The following is a 20,557-nucleotide window of genomic DNA, read 5'->3' on the forward strand; positions in this document are numbered from 1 at the left end:
AATCTGCTAGAAACTTTGTGGGTGTGGCTAATGTACACGTCACAATACAAGCGTTCTACAGTATTGAGTCTTGTGAGCAATGACCTTAAATATTACTTGAGTACTATATCTTCTTCCAACAATGCCAAAGCTTTAAAATCAGTTACATTATGCACAAAGTATAATATTTATGCTTTTTTATAATGTAAACAAAAGGTACTCGATGCATGTATATCTCTCTTGAATTTATTTAAAGGATATATTACCCCTGGCTCAATTATTATTATTTTGTAAATTAATTTTTTTTTTTTTTTTTTTTTTTTTTTTACTTTTGTCTATTTTACTTACTTTTTACTTTACTTGCTCTTTGTCTACTGTTGATAATTATTTTATTTTTGTTTTTGTAGATGAAACTGTATTTGCTGCTATGTTTGTTCAATAAAAAAAGAGTCTTGTTAGCAGACCAGAAGGATATGAATATACATTTATTAGAATAGTGATGAATAATATGGCAGTGGGACAAACGGTGCTTGTGAACCAGCTCAGTTCTGAAGCGCTCGATGAGAACATCTGCTGGTCACAGTCATGTAGCCTAAATTCAAGGATGAGTTCAAATCAGCTATACACTTTTTAATGCACAATTTGATACGGAAACGAACAATATAATGCAATATTAAATATTATACCTCTACCCCTAATCCACGTTGACATTTTGTTTTTATTTAAAATGTTCTTATTGTAATAATAATAATAAATCTGTTTGTAAATGTTACTAAGATTTTGGCAGTATAGCTAAACTCTTTTGCAGATTTGAATGTGAATCGGAGAGGATCATTAGCGCCCCCTGTCATGTGGATATATTAACGGTTCAATGAATTGTTTTCTTTTTTTTTTTTATGATGCTTTATTAATTCAATGCCACAAGAACATGAGGTATTACATATTCACATAATCAAATTAACATTAGCTGCCAGAGAAAAGAGAGCGAGAGATAAAAAGAGAGAGAGAAAAAAATACATTACATTTCAATGATTTCAGAGCATTACATGTTTTCATTGCTTTTTTGTTTTCGGTTTGTTCCAAGAGATTTAGATATAATTTAAAGTCATTTATAAAATGTACAAAATTTGGTTTACATTGAGCCCACTTTTTCTTATGTATATGGAATTTTCCTAACAAAATAAACAATTGTATAATATATTGTTCTTTACTATTCAAATTTTCGTTTTCTGTATAAAAAATTACATCAAATATACAAATTTCTATCATACCTTCAATTTTTCTGTTAATATAGAATTCCAAATCTTTCCAAAATATTCTTGAATAAATACAATGAAAAAAAAGATGTAAGATAGTTTCTTTTTCTTGACCACAAAATTCACAAGAATATGAAATATTAAGCTTAAATCTTTCCAAAACATGCTTAGCAGGATAAATTCTATGGAGTATTTTGTAAGACACTTCCTTAATTTTGTTATTGATAAAAAACTTATTTGGCAGTTTCCACGCTTTAACCCAGGAGATATTACCAAATAAAGATGACCAAAAAAATCTTGCTGCGGGTAAGGAGACAGAACAAAGAGCATTTCTTATAATCTTATTGCTACACTGTTGTTTTAAAACATCAGTATTTTCAATGAAAATGTTACCAAAAGGATTAACCATGCTGATTTCTTCTAAGTTACAGTTTTTTAAAAGTAACATCACACTCTTTGGAATTGCATCAAAAACAATCGCAAATTCTCTTGGTTTAACTGGTAATTGGAATTTCTGAAGAAATTCAGTATACGATAACAAGTATCCATGGGAATTAACTAACTGTCTTACTAAAAGTATACCTTCCTTGAACCAAGTATGATAGAATAAAGATTTGTTTTTAAATAATATGTCTTTGTTGTTCCATATGAAATATCTGTGGGGTGAAAAATTGTGCTTATAAACCAATTTCCATGCTAACAGGGCTTGTCTGTGAAAACCGGCCAATTTAACAGGAATTTTGTCAACAGAAAAATTACATTTCAACAAAAAGTCTATGCCTCCAAGAGTATAAAATATATAATAAGGAAATGCATTCCAAGGACTTTCTCTATTTTTCATAAACTCTATCAACCATTTAATTTTAAAAGTGTCATTGAGAGTATTATAATCTAAGACCTCCAGTCCGCCTTGCTCTTTAGGATTACAAATTACCTCCTTTTTTAAATAATGTGGTTTTGTCCTCAAAATAAAATTATAAAGAATCTGATCTAGATCTTTAATAATTTTGGGAGGCACATCTAATGATAATGACGTATAAACAGATCTAGATATACCCTCCGCCTTTGACAATAAAACCCTCCCAAATATCGAAATGTCCCTCAATAACCACAAATTAAATTTCTTTTTAGTTTTTTCAATAATTGGTTCAAAGTTTAATTGACTCCTTTGTTTTTTCATTTTTACAGATTATTACACCTAAATATGTTAATTTATGTTTAACTGGAATATTTTCTATTTCTGAAGAGGAGCAATCTTTAAGGGGAAATAATACAGATTTATCTAAGTTCATTTTAAGGCCTGAAACACCAGTGAATTCCTCAACATATCTTATTATTTTGGGTACTTCAAATTTGTTTTTCAAAAACACTGCAGTGTCATCAGCAAACTGGCTAAGTTTGAATTGTACACCTAAAGCTGTGATACCATTAAACTGATTTTGTTTTATATGCGATGCTAAAACCTGAGTAACTAACAAAAATAAAAAAGGAGAGAGAGGGCATCCTTGCCTAATGCCACGATGAATATCAAATCTTTGTGAGGTGCCATGCGCAAGTTTGACAGAACTATTACATCCACTATACAATGTTTTGACTGCTTTCAAAAACATATCTCCAAAACCAAACAATTTAATAACTTTGAAAATAAAATTATGAATCACTGTATCAAATGCTTTATAAAAATCAATAAATAAAATAAAACTATCATCCTCGATAAAGTTATTATAATCAATCATATCTAATACTAGTCTAATATTATCCCTAATATGACGGCCTTTCATAAACCCAGACTGTTCTATATCAATTATTTTGTCTAAACCTTGCTTCAATCTTCTAGCAAAAATCATTGCATACAATTTACTATCATTATTTAATAAACTAATAGGCCTCCAATTTTCAATAAATAACTTGTCTTTTTTAGGTTTGGGAATCAATGTTATAATTCATTGTTTTAATGAAGCAGGCAATTCTCCATTTTGTATAGCTTCCACAAATACTAACAATAAAAAAGGTAAAAGTTATTTAGAAAAAGTCTTATAAAACTCACTGGTTAGCCCGTCGTTGCCTGGAGATTTGTTATTCTTTAATGAGTTAATGCACTCTCTCAACTCTTCACTATTTATTTCTTTATCACAATTATTCTGAAAGTTCTGGTCTATTTTTTTGGTATCACTCACTAAATTATTTAAAAAGGTATCCATATTTGAAGTAGCTGATATAGGAGAATACAAATTACTAAAAAACTGAGCAACATATTTTGAAATAACTGAAGAATTATCTACTAATTTGTTGTTAATCATTAATTTAGAAATTGAGGCAAAATCATGGTTTCTCTTTTCAAGGCCAAAAAAATATTTTGTATTTTTTTCCCCTTTTTCTAACCATTTAAGTCTAGTTCTAACAAATGCTCCTCTTGCTTTATCCTCATAGATCTTATCTAATTCAATTTGCAATAAATCAAATTTTTGTAACTCACAATCAGTTAACAGTTCCTTCTTCTTTTTACACAAATTAAAAATATCCTCAATTATAGATTTTTCCTTAATATTTCTATTCTTTGTTTCTAATTTTCCTTGATTAATAAATGCCTTTCTAATATCAAACTTCATTAATTCCCAATACTTTCCATATGATTTTTCTAACTCTGCAATTTTTCTATATTTTTCAATAATACTTTTAATTTTTTCCTTTAAACATTCATTTTCAAGCAATTTGTTATTTAATTTCCAATAGCTACCATGATTTTTAACTAATTTGTCTTGTACCATATTTATTTTTATAAAAATTCCTTTATGATCTGTCATTATGCAAGGTTCTATCAATACAGAGGTCACATTATTAGTTAAATCATTAGACACTAACCAATAGTCAATACGAGAATGAAGAGATAAGTCGTTATTACTCCATGTATATTCTTCCTTGTCTGGATTTTTACTTCGCCACACATCAATAAGACCCAATCTTAAACATACATTATCCAATTCACTAGAAGGGCCTGGTCTAGTTTTAGGAGGCCATCTATCAATGGTTTCATTAAACACAGTATTGAAATCTCCTCCCCAAATAACTTGGGCTGAAGGATAAAGGGAAATAAAATGCTGAATCCTAGATTCAATATGTGAAAAAAGTATTCCGTTGTATACTTTGTTATTGGTGGCATAACAATTGACTACTACAAAATGTTCATTATCCTTATTTAACACAAGCAATATCCATCTACCACAGTCATCTTTTTCGTAGTTTACTATTTGCCCTGTAAATTTATCTTGTAAAATAGCGACCCCCGCTGAGCGGTTACTGCCAAATGACAACCAAATCTCTTTTCCCCACTGATTTTTCCAAAACACAGCATCTGAAGAACATGCGTGCGTTTCCTGAATTAAACAAAAATCTAAATTTTTCCCTTTGCAATACAAAAATAAAGCTTTTCTCTTCAGAAGATCACGAATACCTCTGGCATTGATAGAAAATAAAGAAAGAGACATAAACGTTCAACGATTAATTAAGAACCACAAGAGTAAAATAAACCTAAACTTTAGACTTTTACATAATGGGATCCTAACAAATGTTCGACAAAAGTAGCTACTACTATTTTTAAAGTTGCAAACATTAGGGAAAGTAAAAAGTAATGAGCATTCAGTTCCAAAAGCATACATTTCTTATTTTCTTTTCTTCCTTTCCCAAACAAAGATTAACATGTCTTGCAAAACACCGCCAATTGTGCAGACTGCAACAAGACGACCATAAGCCTATGTAGGACCGTTGCCTCCTTCAAGACGAATCTCTTTCCCGTCTACAAAAGCCCTCGCTCCGCTGAAGTATGCATTTCTGCCTTCTTTCCTTGCTCTCTCCACAGTCGGCCAAAGACGATTCCGTGCTTCCATGTCAAAATCTGTCAAATCCTCCTTAAATCGCAGCCCCTTGGTAGTTAGACACTCGTTGTTTTTTGAGTTTTTCCAGATTAAATCTCTGGCTGTACGGGAAACGAATCTTATGATCACCGGTCTTGGTTTCACTCTGCCATCATCCGAATTTTTAAGCCTACCAAGCCGATGTGCCACATCCAAACCATCTGCTACCACCCGTTTATCCCCGTCCGAAACCACTGCTTTGCAAACTTCCATGACTCTCATTTTCACGTTTTCATTAGTTTGTTCGGACAGCCCATACAAACGCAGGCACCATCTGCGGCTGTAACGTTCCTGATCATTAATTTTTGTGTTCATTTCCTTCACCTTTTTTTCCAGAAGAGCATTCGCATTTTTCAGCATTTCGTTTTCTTTCTGAAGGACCATCACATCATCATGCACTGAGGTGAGAGATTTGCCCAAAGCTTCAATGTTGAAAGAATTCTCTTTAACCATTCTTTCTAGCTGGTCGGATCGTTCATTGATTTTCTCAGAGAGAATTCGGATATTTTCCTGCACGTCATTCAAAGAAAGTTCAGTTTGTTTGGCAGAGGAGTCAATGTCATTTTTATGTCTTTTGGGAGGTTGATTTTTGCTTGGTGTGTTCGGACAAGACTCACAACTTCCTCCGCTTTTCACTTTACATGCATACGAGTGAGTTTCGTTAAAACTTCTCTTCTCTTTTATAGTATCAACCTCCATCTCTGCGCCAAGATCCTCAGCCATTTTTCTGAAATGTGCAGTGAACCTGATGATTTCGTAATTAAGTTTAGTTTTGATGCAGCACTCCAACTTCAATATTTATTCAATCTCGGCAACTATTAACAATCTACCAATAGTAGCGAGCAACTTTACGGAATGTATACGACCATTTGTGAGAAATACCCAATTTGTTTCTCAGCTTAGAAAACCACTACTATCCACGGCGCCATCTTGGAGCTCCCACTCCTGAATTGTTTTCTTCCAATGAAAGTTTGACATGTCATTTCCTCATACAAAGGCTGTAACAACTAGGAAGTGTTTATTTTGGATTTGTTCTCAGAGAAATCTTTATTCAGTTTCATGTTTGCTGTGTCTAAATGGCGCTCGAGGATGAGCTGTCGTGTCCCGTGTGCACTGATGTCTTCAGAGACCCGGTGTTACTGAGCTGTGGACACAGTTTCTGCAGACAGTGTATTAATGATCACTGGACCTCCAGCAGCTCCAGAAACTGTCCCGTCTGTAGACAGCTGTCCCCGCAGGAGCCAGTGTCCAACCTGTGCTTGAGGAACACCTGTGAGACTTACCTGAGAGAGCAAAACACGAGGAAAGAGAGGGATGAAGAACACGAGTGTCAGATACACGGAGAGAAAATCGAGCTGTTCTGTCAAACAAATTAAGAGGCTAAATGTGCAGTGTGTTTGGATTATGAGCAGAGACCACACCATACATAGCCTTTACAGCAGGCTGTACAGCAACGCAAGGTGAGAAAGTTTTATTTTATATTTTGGTTATTTATCAGTAAATCAGTTCAGTCTCTCAAATACTTTAAACAACTTACCTCTCTCCAAATACAGCAAACAGAACAATTAAACACTGTTTTTCACTGTCACTTTCTTTTTTAAGGATTTAAAGGTGACATATTATGCCCCTTTTTACATTAGGCAGTATAAGTCTCTGGTGTCCGCAGAATGTGTCTATAAAGTTTCATTTTGAAAAAGCCTATTTTGAATGAAGCAGAAAGATGCTGTTTTAGTGCCTGTCTCTTTAAATGCAAATGAGCTGCTTTGAACCGCCCTCTTTTCCAGAATGGAGCTGCCTTATTACAGCTCCGACCTTCTGAAAACATCTGTTTGGGATCTGATTATCATGTTTATCATCATGATTTTTAAACCATGTTAGTTTAAACTTCTGATATAGGGTTTTCTGAGAGCACACATCTGAAGCACATGGACAAAAAGTCACAGCATGTGAGTACTAAACTAAGTTTCCCTTCACACAAGTTTGTGTGGTAGCAGCAGTATACAGTAAATAAATCAAGAAACTCACTGCTCTGTTGTCTCCTCTGAGGCTTGGACTCTCAACAGTGTTCTGTGTTCATCTGTGGAGTTGAAGACAGAACAGTTAGCATGTTTTGCTCAAACCTTCACCATAACATTAGAGCTGGTACACCATTGTCTCTTGAAAAATCCCTTTGCCACGTCACCAAGGGAGCAAAATTAGACTCACTAGTTGTTTTTTCAGATACTTGCAGAAAAAGGTTTACCAAAAACAAAGTTACTGGGTTATTCTTTTTCACATTTCCTTGGTTGGTAGATGCTTTGGGGACCTGATTATAGAAGGTAAAACCAGGAAAAGTCAGATTTTCATCATATGTCACATTAAAGCAGTTCTTTTCAAACCTTAAGCCTGCTTATAAAGTTAAATCAAATGTTTATATGCTAATTATTTGTATTTTTATCTCTAAAGGGGAAGCTGAAAGCAGCTGTTCGTCCATCTGAGAATACCTTGTCATTAAATAAGAGTCCAGAACAAGATGGTAAAATCTGTAATTAAATCAGGTGACAATTATATGCATTCCATAGACATTTTATTTGGATAAAACAGAACCAATACAGGACTAAATCAGTTATATCGGGCAGGAAGACGGGAATTTTGTACTACATTTTGTGACATCATTACATATTTGAAGTTATAAGAAAATGGCAGGATGACTGAAGACACAAATATGAGGATAATCCAGGGGGGGCAGAGTTTCATATTTTATTGAAGCATCCCTGGGCGCCGCCATTGGCTAGCGGTCCCCCACCAGCATTCCATTGACTCCCATTCATTTTGGCGTCACTTTGACAGTGAATACATTTCCATCTGAGGCATTTAAAGACTCCATTTGTCCATTCATTATGTTTCTAAAGAAACATGAAAATGTATAAAAGGCCCCATTACCTTGTATCTTACGTTGTGGCCCCGTAGAAGCAGTTTTTGTCAAAAATAGGCCAACGATTGCGTCATATCCTGTGACTCTCTGTCACATAATAGAGAAATTACCATATGGACAGGAGGAGAAGCTTGCAGACAATCTTTTACTTTCTATGAGGCTATCAGGGGGACGTGGAGGCATGAAATCAAGGGAAAAGCCCATAGAGAGTCCATAAAAGTAATGGGACAAAATTATTCAACAACGTCTGCAAGATTCAGTGGGTGATTCAGATTTCTCTTGGCACAGCGATTAGAAGACTTACAATTGTCAGACAGGTTAGTCACATGACATTTACGTCATCAAGCTCAGTTTGAGTCTGCGCAGTATGCTCAACCCCCAGGAAGTCCGTGCTTCTAATTGACTTCACTTGTCTCAGTTGAATCCAATGGGGTCACTGTGTCCATTTATTTTACTGTCTATGGGATACACACACACACAGTCTATATAGAGTAAGTCATCATTCATAATGAGTGTGTTTGTAGTTCATATCAGTGGGACATGTTCTCATCATGTCACAGGCTCTTCAGAATTGTGCAATTGTGTTATTCAGGTTCAGACAGCAGCATGAGACACATGACTCTTCATGATGCTTCCCCTTCCTGCAGTGTCCATTTGTGACTGGATTTCACCCTACAATCAAAAGTTTAAAAGGAAGAAGGAAAAACTAGGTTTTGAGACTTTAAATCTGTTGACACTGGAAATTTAAACAGTTGCATATTCTGTGGTAAGTTCAGAACTTATTCTTAATATATTAACGTAGTCATATAATATATTTTTGCTTTTCTTTACATGTGAGTTTAATCATCGGTGAACAGCTCTGTCCAAAATTACAAAAACATTGGCAATGAAAGTGAAAATTACTTCTGATATTTACTTAGGTTTCTTCATATCTTTGGTGTGTATATATATATATATATATATATATATATATATATATATATATATATATATATATATACATATACATTATATAATTTGTTGATGAAAACCATCATGTAACTTATTTTATATGATTAAGAGATTACAGTTTCCTTGGAGTGTAACAATAACAGAACTATTGATGCTAAATGGAAACCTATTTATAAGATTTCATAAAGAACTATGTTTTTTTAATCTCTATTTAGACAATGTATGATGCTATAAATAGCATTTTAATATTATTATTAATGTATTATATAAATACTTTTTTTATCTCTCTGTCTACCTGGTTTTATATTAATAACATGTAGCACCTACTGGAGTCTTACATAAAAGACTGACATGAAACTGAAACATGATAATAACTGAAAAATGAAAATGAACAAATTACTAAATAAATGATAAATCATGTAAAGAAGGCCAAGTTCTAATGGATTATCTGTACAATCCTCAAAGTATCAGTTCCTTTCTTGCAGACAATGTGGTTTTGCCATGTGATTGTGTATGTCTGTACGTAATACAAAAAATCCCCATAAGAGATCCGAAACCAATTACTCAACTTTCTTTCTTTCTTTCTTTCTTTCTTTCTTTCTTTCTTTCTTTCTTTCTTTCTTTCTTTCTTTCAAGTGGAAGGAAAGTGACTTTGAAAGTCTCTATGTCAAGAGAAAATATTAGGACATTTCATCTAAAATGGGTGCCTCTCCATCTTCTGGATCAAACTCTGTGTCTGCGAAGAGTGATCAATCCCTGAGAATTCAGTGATGGACCAGCACCCTCTGACTCCAGGTGAGATATCTTCTTGCATTTAGCAGATACTTTTGTCCTAGGTGACTGTCCAGAAGATGGCCTTTGTTGAGTGGTGCCTCATGTTATCATCACAGAGAGACACAAAATTACTTTCTTTAACTTAAACTGTCACTGTTTCTAATTAGTGGAATGTTCCCACCAACCTTCCCAGAAAGTCCCTTGCATCTTTCAAGAAGGGATATTTGATAATTTTATACTATGATATTAGTTTATTTACAAAAATGAGTAATAGATAAATAAATGTAAATTTAAAGTGCATTTAGAATAGTGCTGTAATAGTTTACTATCATCAGGAAATAAAGAACATAGTCTCCGGAACCCAGTCTGTCTATGAAGAGTGACAGATCCATGAGGCAACCCTTTGCATTCAGTGATGGACATCTGACTCCTTGTTTGTATAAACATGCAGTTTCTAATTTAATTTAGTACATACATGAAATACCATTGCATGTACTCCAACAACACAAGGGGTGCACCTCAAAGAAGGGAGTAAAAATCAGATCCTTTAATTGCTATATCTCTGCGGGTCTCCTAAAATTAATGTAATCTTTGCTGCTTTTTTCTTTTTTATTTCATCAGAGAAGAGACATATGAGCTGATCAGATCTGTGCCATCCTCTTAATCCCACTTTCAGACTCACATCATGCAGGAAAGAACTGAAGAAGTCCTGCAAAAAAATATGCTGGAGACTGGAGAACTACAGATAATCAAAGAACAATACAAAACCAGGATGAAGAACAAGTTTGAGAGTTTATCTGAGGGAAAAAAACTTAAAGAGACACAAACCCTCCTGAACAGCATCTACACACAGCTCTACATCATAGAGGGAGAAAGTGAAGGAGTGAATGAAGAGCATGAGGTTTTACAGATGGAGAAAACAGCCAGAAAACTAAACTCACAAGACACTCCAATCAACTGCAATGACATCTTTAAAACGTCAGCTGAAGCAGGATGTGAGGAGAAAGATCAGATCAAGACTGTTCTTACTAAAGGCATCGCTGGAATTGGAAAAACTGTCTCTGTGCACAAATTCATTCTGGACTGGGCCGAGGGAAAAGCCAATCAGGATGTAGATTTCATGTTTGTGCTTCCATTTCGAGAGCTGAACTTGATCAGAGATCATCAGTACAGTCTTCATAGACTTCTGCTGGACTTTCACCCTGAACTTCAAGATCTGGACTCACAGATTTATGAGGAGTGTAAAGTTGTGTTCATCTTCGATGGTCTGGATGAAAGCAGAATCACACTGATGTTTTCAGACGCTCAGAAAGTTTGTGATGTGACTGAGACTCCTTCAGTGGCTGTGTTGATGTCAAACCTCATGAAAGGAGAGCTGCTTCCCTCTGCTCTCATCTGGATCACCTCCAGACCAGCAGCAGCCAATCAGATCCCCTCCAAATACATCAACCGTCTGACAGAAATTCAGGGATTCACTGAGCCTCAGAAGGAGGAATACTTCAGAAAGATAATAAGTGACCAGCATCAAGCCAGCAGAATCATCTCACACATCAGAAGAGCAGGAAGCCTCCACATCATGTGCCACATCCCCGTCTTCTGCTGGATCTCATCTATTGTGCTTCAAAAGGTTCTGGAAGAATGTCTGAGTGCAGAAATCCCTCAAACTCTGACTGAAATGTACATCCACTTCCTGCTGATTCAGATCAACATGAGGAACCAGAAGTATGAAGAGAGAGATCCAGAGAAACTCCTGCAGTCCAACAGAGAAGCGATTGTGAAACTTGCTGAAGTGGCTTTCAAAGAGCTGATGAAGGGTAATGTGATGTTCTATGAGGAGGACCTGATTGAGAGCGGCATACACATCACTGATGCCTCAGTGTATTCTGGGATTTGCACTGAGATCTTTAAGCAGGAATCTGTGATTCATCAGAGAAAGGTCTACAGCTTCATTCATCTGAGCGTTCAGGAGTTTCTTGCTGCTTTCTATGTGTTTTACTTTCACATAAGCAGCAATACAGAAGCATTATTAGATTCACTGCAAAACTTGCATAAAAGAGCAGTAGATAAATCTGTTGAGAGTTTGACTGGACAGCTGGATCTGTTTCTGAGGTTCCTGCTGGGTGTCTCACTGGAATCCAATCAGAGACTCTTACAGGATCTACTGACACACACAGAGAACAGCTCAGATAGCATCAGGAGAACCACACGGTACATTAAAGAGAAGATCAAAGATGGACATGAACTCTCCACTGATAGATCCATCAATCTATTCCTCTGTCTGCTGGAAGTGAAAGATCAGACTCTGTCCAGAGAGATTCAGGAGTTTGTGAAATCAGACAAACACTCAGAGAAGAAACTCTCTCCTGCTCACTGCTCAACAATCGCCTACATGCTTCAGATGTCAGAGGAGCCACTGGATGAGCTGGACCTCAAGAAATACAACACATCAGATGAGGGGAGAAAAAGACTGATACCAGCTGTGATCAACTGCAGAAAAGCCCTGTGAGTGTTTAATCCATGATTTATAGTGAGTCCTTTCTAATTAGAATTACTTTCTCTGAGTCCTTTCGAATTAGAATTACTTTCTCTATTGTTGTGAAAATAATTTTGCTTGGGTATAATTTTCATAGTTTTAGAATACATTTAACTAAAATGAATGTTCTGGTAATGTTTTTGAAATGACAGTTTTAGAAGGGGTTTAATAATTTAATGCTTGTGTTTCTCTCTTTTTCAGTTTTGCTGGTTGTAATCTCTCAGGTCAGCATTGTGAAACTGTGTCATCAGCTCTACAATCCTCAAATTGTGTCCTGAGAGAGCTGGATCTGAGTAACAATGACCTACAGGATTCAGGAGTAAAACTGCTCTCTGATGGATTGAAGAGTACAAACTGTCAGCTGGAGAGACTGAGGTATTTCTGATTTGATATTGGATATAATGAATGATCTGAAATTGTTAAATGTAACACACTGTCAAAATAATGCATTCCTGGTGTCAACAGCTAAACAATTGCACATATTTTTTCCAGCTTTTTAATCAAATGGCATTTATTCTGGATGTCTACACATTTTACCTTCAAAATAATAATAAATAAATAAATAAATAAATAATTTGAAATTATCTTATTCATTTCTCTAATACTGCTTTCACCATATTTTCTCAAAATTGTCCAAACAAAACTATTTTATGTTTATTCAGAGTATAAACTGCAGACTTATCTTCATAACTTCCAGATCATTTTGACCTTTCCTGTGTAGCCTACATTAGAGAATTTGAGAGTCTATGATTTTATTGAGCACAGTTGGTAAAAAGAAGTGTCTGGATAAACTTTCATTCTAACAGTCATTACATTCATTATAAATACACTGCTGCAAAAACTACCTATGAAAACCACTCTCTTGAGCATGGATAATTATTAACTGACACTGTTGTAATAGCTGATAGAAATCATGGGCAGTACCTAGGACATTAAACCAGGCACATTAATTGATCAAGAATACACTTAAAAAATACCACTACCACATTATATTGTGAATTGACAGCACTCAAAGTCAAAACACAACAGATACACTCATTCATTATTCCCCACGTTAGTTTAATAATATAGTCAACTTGAAGGAGTGAATGAAAACAAAAAAGTGAATTCATACATTGATGAACACCTACTGTTAACAAGAAAATTATTATTCAGTAAAACAACATTAATCTCTAAACCTCTGTAATTCTCAGTAAGAACTTCTGTAGATGTCTGACAGAAATAAAGTCAGTCTGAGTAGTAATAAGTGAAGGATAAGGCTGGAAGTAAGTTGCAGTTCTTGTTTTTCTATTTTTCTCGAGTGAATCTGTTTGTAAACATCAGGTGTTTATCAGTGTTTTCATTCTCTCTGCCAAGTGGACTGTATTAAAGGGTTGTGCATTTTCATAGCTAAGGCTGATTCGATACACATCTCGATGCATAGCCAGTGATATGACACCCTAAATTCAAACAAACTGAGCAATGTGAAAAATCAGAGTCCAAGTTTGCCTTATATATTGAGTAGTCATTAAAAATAAAATAAAAATAATGGAAGGGACTAATGACTAAAGGGATAGTTCATCCAAAAATGAAAATTCTGTCATTAATTACTCACCCTCATGACATTCCAAACCCGTAAGACCTTTGTTCATCTTTGGAACACATATTAAGATATTTTTATGAAACCCGAGAGCTATCTCACCCTGTGATGGATTTGAGTGAGACACTCTGTGTATATAAAGTGGGCTTCTGTGTTTTAAGTGTGATCGATTGATTGCTTATGACTGAGAGGTTCATGTGAGTCTGTATAGAAGTTACACAGTAAAAGAGAATTCGGTTCACGAAATAAGGTCTCATAGTGTGTTTATTGGACATACGCAGAAGACATGTAACATACAGGTAAACAGATAGAAAAGACACAAAACCACATCAGACCCTCCATAGACAGCAAGTTTACTACCATGATCAAGGTACAGAAACAGAGCAAGGACATTTGAAAATAGTCCAAGTGATGTAAGTGGTTCAGCCATCATTTTAGGAAGCTACGAGAATACTTTTTGTGCAAAAAAAAAAGAAAAAGAAAAAAGAAAAATAACAACTTCATTCAACAATTCATCTGCTCCATGTCACCCTAGAGTGCCATTTTGGAGAGTAATTTTGCTTTGAATTGGACATAAACAATGTATGTTTACATTTGCGACAAAGGGCACACAAGTATGTTCTGTGTTAGCAGCAGTGGCGGCTCATCGGGGGAGGAGGCACAGCTTACCCAAAATTTTGAGGTGGAAATAGGAGGAGGACTAGTTACTGTTAATAAAATTCACAATTCATTTCAGTTCATATCTCAGAATGTGTATTTTTGGTTTGTAATTTCACAGCTGTAATACCACAATGCTGATAATGTACCAATAGCTTATGAGTAGCGATATTGAATATTTGATTGCCAACAGATTTACCAAGCTGTCATTTAAAGGGGGGGTGAAATGCTCGTTTTCACTCAATATCCTGTTAATCTTGAGTACCTATAGAGTAGTACTGCATCCTTCATAACTCCAAAAAGTCTTTAGTTTTATTATATTTATAAGAGAAAGATAGTCTGTACCGATTTTTCCCCGGAAAAACACAAGCGTCTGGAGGCGTGACGTGTGGGCGGAGCTAAAGAATCACGAGCGCGAGTAGGCTTTTGCGTTGAGAGCATCTGGAAACTCTGACATTACCATGAGGAAAAAAACATCATACAAAACAAACCATGGCTAACAGTCAGATTCAGCCGTATATTTATGATCCAGAATCAGATCCCGAGGCTGAAAAGCCCCCCCCCCCCCCTTTAAGAAGTATATATACAAATTAAAAATAAAGGGAGAACATGCCTTAGATGGATATAGGCTACAGCAGTCGACTCATTAAATATCACAACAGGCAGCTCGTTTTAAAACAGACTTTTAAGAAGGGATGGATGTTTGCTTCAACTGATATGCTAGGTAAATGAAATTATAATATTTTGCTGTTTGTGTCATTTTCTTTATGGTTTCTGACTAATAGCAATCAAAAAGCCATTTTAAAGTGGTTAAGCAAATAATTATAATTGGCAGGGATCCCCAGACCAGTACAATTATTATGCTTCCTTTATTTTAAAACCCATTACATTGTTTACGTTAAGATCAAAGCACACATTGATCATGGTAGTCCCCTTGCTATCTTTGGGTGTGTTAGATAGCTCATCAAAAATATCTTAATTTGTGCTCTGAAGGAACAGGTTTGGAACGACATGAGGGTGAGTAATTAATGGCCCTTTTTATTTTGGGGTGAACTGTCCCTTTAATTAAAACAGGTGAACAGAATGATATTCTATCCCAGCCCAAAAGCACACACAAAACATAGCAAATAACTGGTAAATGACTAGAACAGAAGAGGGAGTATACATACTAAAGTAAGCTAGGGACTGTTGACTTAATTAATAATCATTATCAAGACAACATGGGAAACTAGGTCACTGAAACTGAACAAGGCAGGAGAATATGGACAGGAAAAAACATAACTAAAATCCATAAGCGTGGATATTTTTTACAGCAACATACTGTAATGAAATAAATGGTATGTAGATGATGGTAAAGATCTTTAAAATTAACCATAAATTCACTGTTAGTTTTCCTAATTTTAGCACTGTCACTGCTTAGGGCCCATTCACATGTGCATGCTTGAAGTCTTTTTCTCCATTTTTAGTGTGTCTCTGTGACAGAATACAGCACCACGTACTGGTATGGCATGCATACTGCATCGTTTTGAGTTTTATGTGTATGCATATATTTGAGACAATGCTGTATTTACAGGGGTTTTTTTAGAACAAGGGGAAAAAAGATTGGATAGGGAAAGCTCTTACTTCGTGTGGACAGGCCCTTAATGTCTTATTTAATTTCCTGTTGTGTAGATTATCTGGTTTGTGTGTGTGTGTGTTTGTGTGTTTGCATGTGTGTTTGCGTTCGTGCACATATGTATGTGTGTGCGTGTGTGTGTTATGTATCCATCTATAGGTTGTCTGGCTGTATGGTGACAGAGGAGGGCTGTGGTTATTTGTCTTCAGCTCTGAGTTCAAACCCCTCACATCTGAGAGAGCTGGATCTGAGCTACAATCACCCCGGACCGTCAGGAGTACAGTTGCTCAAACACAGACTAGAGGATCCAAACTATCAGCTGCAGATACTTAAGTATGTGTGGTAATAATGTGTTTTACACAAGATCACTAGTACTGATAATCAGTGTCGGGGGTTAGTATGTATACACATACAGTAGGCCTTCTATGTGAACATCTCTGTCATTAGCTTCTGAAATGCTCCTGGTAATAAATAAAACCTAATCTGAGCTGAAATGCATCACAGACGTGTGCAATATAAACAAGGGCTAGACTGTCTCAGTTTTTCTCTCTTCTGTGAAACAAGAGAAGAAGCCTTCAGCTCATTCTGAACTGAATGTTTCTGCTCCTGTTTATTATTTATTGACCTAATATCTGTGTCTGATTAAGAACTTACTGGTTTGTTTTATATTTTGATATTCAATTAAAAAAGAAGAATAAAATAAATACATTTTTAAAAATCCCATGCTATTTGCCCTGCAAAACCTTTCATAAGCAATAACTTTCAACCCAAGTTACACCATAGAACGTTCAAGATAGCATTAAGAAAACTGATCAAGAGCTTTAACAGTTTATGGTTGTTCAGTAGGCTACCCATTTTTTTTTTCTAAAACACAATTACATTTACATGATCAGTAGGCTTATGTGCAGTTCATATTATGTACATGCCTAATTTGCATTTTTACAAATACATACATATATATATATCAAAATTATATTTATCAAAAATTAAAAGATTTGATCGTTGCATGATGACGTGGTAACTTGGGTGAAAAAAGATTTCAGAAAGATTTCAAGAGCAAGCAGTCCGGTACTTTATTTATTTTATTTGCCATTTAGATAAAAAAGAGAGAGAAAAAACATTCAGTATGTTCTCAATACATACCAAAAAATGTTTATCCACATAAAGATGCAATAACTACGTAAAATAAGATGAAAATGAAACATTAAATTCATTAACTTTGATATTTGGAGACTTTTGCTTTTTAACAACTGGTTGAAAAGTGTATTTTGTGTTTAGTCACTTGGTTTTAAATTTATCCTCAGTAACTTATGGGTGCTGTTGGTTTTTGTGTCTTTGGTGTTCTGTAGCTATCAGTATCAGTCATTTGTCATGGTTTCTTTTTGACTCCTTCTAGTGTGGATAATGGAGAACATTTAAGAATCACACCAGGACTAAGAAAATGTAGGTCTTTTCTCTGACCCCCACCCCACATACACACAAACACACACACACACACATTTGTATGACCACATTATTATGTACATTGTACAGATATCCGTTGATTTTAAAACAGATCAATGACACTTTCTATAGTCTAACCAAACCTCTACCCCTAAACCTACTGTACCCCTTACAGATACATGGACAAAACACTAGATTCAAAGGGGTCATGAACTGCTCTTTTTTTTATGCTGTTCTCTGTGGTCTTTACATTAAAAACACCTTATTTAGAAGTAAAAAGCTATTTTCTAAAGCTAAAACTGTCCTTTGTGTATATTTCTTGTTGTTTTCAGATGCATGTGATCTCACACTGGATACCAACACCATAAACACTCAACTCATGTTGTCTGGTGAGAAGAGGAAGATCATACATGTGACAGAGCCACTGCAGTATCCTGATCATCCAGAGAGATTTGATAGCTGTGAGCAGGTTCTGTGTGTTGAGAGTCTGACTGGACGCTGTTACTGGGAGGCTGAATGGAGCGGGAAGGGGGCTGATATAGTAGTGTCATATAAAGGAATCAGGAGGAAAGGAGTGAGTGATTGCTGGTTTGGATACAATGACAAATCCTGGAGTCTGTACTGTTGTGCTAATGAATTCACTATCTGGCACAATAATGTGAGCAATAATATACCCTTCCCTTTATCCTCTAAAAGAGTAGGAGTGTATCTGGACTGGTCAGCTGGCACTCTGTCATTCTACAGCGTCTCTGACACACACACACTCACACACTTACACACATTCAACACCACATTCACTGAACCCCTCTACGCTGGGTTTGCAGTTTATGCTGATTCTTCAGTGTCTCTTGTGTCTGATTAAACAACTTGCTGTAAGACACAACGGAGGCATCACAAACAAGCTGTCAGTTTTCCAAGCACTCACATGATTGCACTCTTAAATTCATTTTAAATCAAATTTTTAAATAATTTCCAAAGTTTTTAAATTCCTTGTTTTATTTTTATGATTATTTTTCATGATTATTTTACTTTCTTTTATGTAAAGGACTTTGAATAACGATTGTGTACGAAATGTGCTATACAAATAAACTTGCCTTTCCTTAGCTTATGGTTAATATAGTAATATGACAATAGTGTAGTATATAAGAAAACATAAAACTACAAATTTAAGTTTTTATTTAAATACACTTCAACTATGTCCATCTACATATAGATTTGAGTTTGTAACATATCTGTTTGTCTTGTATCTAAAACCCAGGGCCCGTATTCATAAAGATTCTAAGAATCCTCTCAGAAAACTCTTAATTTAGCTTAAAAACTTTTACGTAGGAGTCTTAGCTTAAGAGCGATTCAGGATCGATCTGAGAGCAACTCTGAGTAAGGAAAAGACAAAAACTTTCATCTTAGTGAGGAGGCGGGGTTGACCCGGTTGCTATGTATGACACAATCTTTTGAAGACTGTGATTGGTTAGTTGTCCAAGAAGGAAAAAAAGAGTGATTTTAAGTATAGGCTCTATTCTAATTCTCACTTTGAATTTACATGCGTAATTTTTCCTATTTGACCATTCTCTCTCTCTCACACACACACACACAAAAACACACATTATATGTGTGTATCTAAATCCTTTTTTTTATTTACCATGCTTTTAATTTCCTATAAGGTATTTGATTGGCTTAGAATGATAAAAATTGTTCCACTCTTTCCATTTACAGTGATTGCTGTCCTATTTAAGTGGTGGTTTGAATGTTGGTTTAATATATCAAACATGGAATCAAAACCAAGAAGGGTGAGAAAGCCAAACTGGACAGAGGAACAGTGTTTACTGTTAGCCCAGTTAGTGGATGAACACAAGGCCATTCTTAAAGGATAATTCGGGCCGGGTGTCACAGCAAGGGACAAGAAGCAGACATGGGAGCGTATAGCACAAACTATTAACGGTTCATTCCCCCTGCTTGTGCGCACCTATAAGCCTGCTATATTCATAACTACAGTTTTTTGAGGGAATGTCCAGTGAAACTAAATGAACTGCGAGACAATAAGATGTTCTGAATGTGCTGTAATTGTTTGTGTGATCACTCTGCTTACAGAAGGTTGTGGCAGACCCAAATCATCACTATTGCATTGTTGCATTTTCCCAGTTGCCAAATATCGTAATGTAGTGATTACTTTAATTTATTTATTAAATTATAAATTATTATATAATCTATAACTTCTTATTAACTCCCTGTCATCCATTGTCTGCAACACATTTCTTCTGCATCTTCATCTTTCTGCCATTTTCTCCTCTGCTAAAGAAACTCTTAAGCCTCTTAAAAGTCCTCGTCTGTGCTCCTAACAAGTTTGACCTTAAGACCTCTTGTAAGGGTTAAGATGCTTTCTGAATTACTTTTTTCTTTACTAGGATTTTTTCTTTAATTTTAAGAGTAAACGCCCACATTTCTAAAAATTTTCTTAGAATTTTGTCACTAGGAGCTACTTTTTGCATTAAGATTCTTTATGAATACGGGCCCAGAAGTTTTTCTCTGGTGCTCCAAACTCTATTAACAATCTTCTGTCAGCAAAGAAGTTGACGGAGTCGAGTTTATTAGATAATCATAGCTGCAATGCTCAGACTGAAATATCTGACCAGCCCAAATCCAACTATTTTTATTATACCACAAAAAATAGCAATGGAAAATGACTGCTTCACAACAATGTACACTAATGTTAAAAACCTTTAAATGGAGACATTCTCTGAAGACAAATATCCCTTGAAACCACACATAAAAATAAACAACAATGGAAAAATATGATAAAATCTAAATGACTAATCAATAAATAAATCAATTAAATGACGATGGATGTATTATGTAAATGCATCCATATTTAGGTAGGTAATGACTCAACTGCACATTTAAACAACATTTCAAAAAGCTTAAAATATAAGGCAATTCTGATAATGTTC

The 20,557-nt window shown here is 35.2% G+C and overlaps 1 protein-coding gene across 3 annotated transcripts; it reads left to right on the forward strand.

The window, feature by feature from the left end:
• The first annotated feature begins 8,516 nt into the window (after window positions 1–8,516).
• On the forward strand, window positions 8,517–18,924 carry LOC113082411 (NLR family CARD domain-containing protein 3-like). 3 transcript variants are annotated; one of them, XM_026254072.1, is made up of 8 exons: window positions 8,517–8,551; window positions 8,653–8,826; window positions 9,648–9,806; window positions 10,407–12,287; window positions 12,520–12,693; window positions 16,329–16,502; window positions 17,566–17,612; window positions 17,945–18,924. In XM_026254072.1, exons 4-8 carry the CDS (start codon window positions 10,471–10,473, stop codon window positions 18,472–18,474), a joined length of 2,742 nt encoding a protein of 913 aa, XP_026109857.1. In that variant the 5' UTR covers window positions 8,517–8,551; window positions 8,653–8,826; window positions 9,648–9,806; window positions 10,407–10,470; the 3' UTR covers window positions 18,475–18,924. The 3 variants fall into 3 exon arrangements, with proteins under 3 accessions (XP_026109857.1, XP_026109856.1, XP_026109858.1); XM_026254071.1 differs by lacking the exon at window positions 8,517–8,551 and having other exon boundaries at window positions 8,608–8,826; XM_026254073.1 differs by lacking the exon at window positions 8,517–8,551 and having other exon boundaries at window positions 8,608–8,826; window positions 10,462–12,287.
• The last annotated feature ends 1,633 nt before the right edge of the window (window positions 18,925–20,557 follow it).

This window comes from Carassius auratus, unplaced genomic scaffold (genome assembly GCF_003368295.1).
Source record: "Carassius auratus strain Wakin unplaced genomic scaffold, ASM336829v1 scaf_tig00036059, whole genome shotgun sequence".
NCBI lineage: Eukaryota > Metazoa > Chordata > Actinopteri > Cypriniformes > Cyprinidae > Carassius > Carassius auratus.

Bases quoted from the DNA above. Each gene is read 5' to 3' on its own strand.
- LOC113082411 (XM_026254072.1), top strand. From the start codon at position 10,471: ATGCAGGAAAGAACTGAAGAAGTCCTGCAAAAAAATATGCTGGAGACT. The intron at 16,503-17,565 runs GTATGTGTGGTA...GACTCCTTCTAG, and splicing joins TATCAGCTGCAGATACTTAA to TGTGGATAATGGAGAACATT. The intron at 17,613-17,944 runs GTAGGTCTTTTC...TGTTGTTTTCAG, and splicing joins CACACCAGGACTAAGAAAAT to ATGCATGTGATCTCACACTG.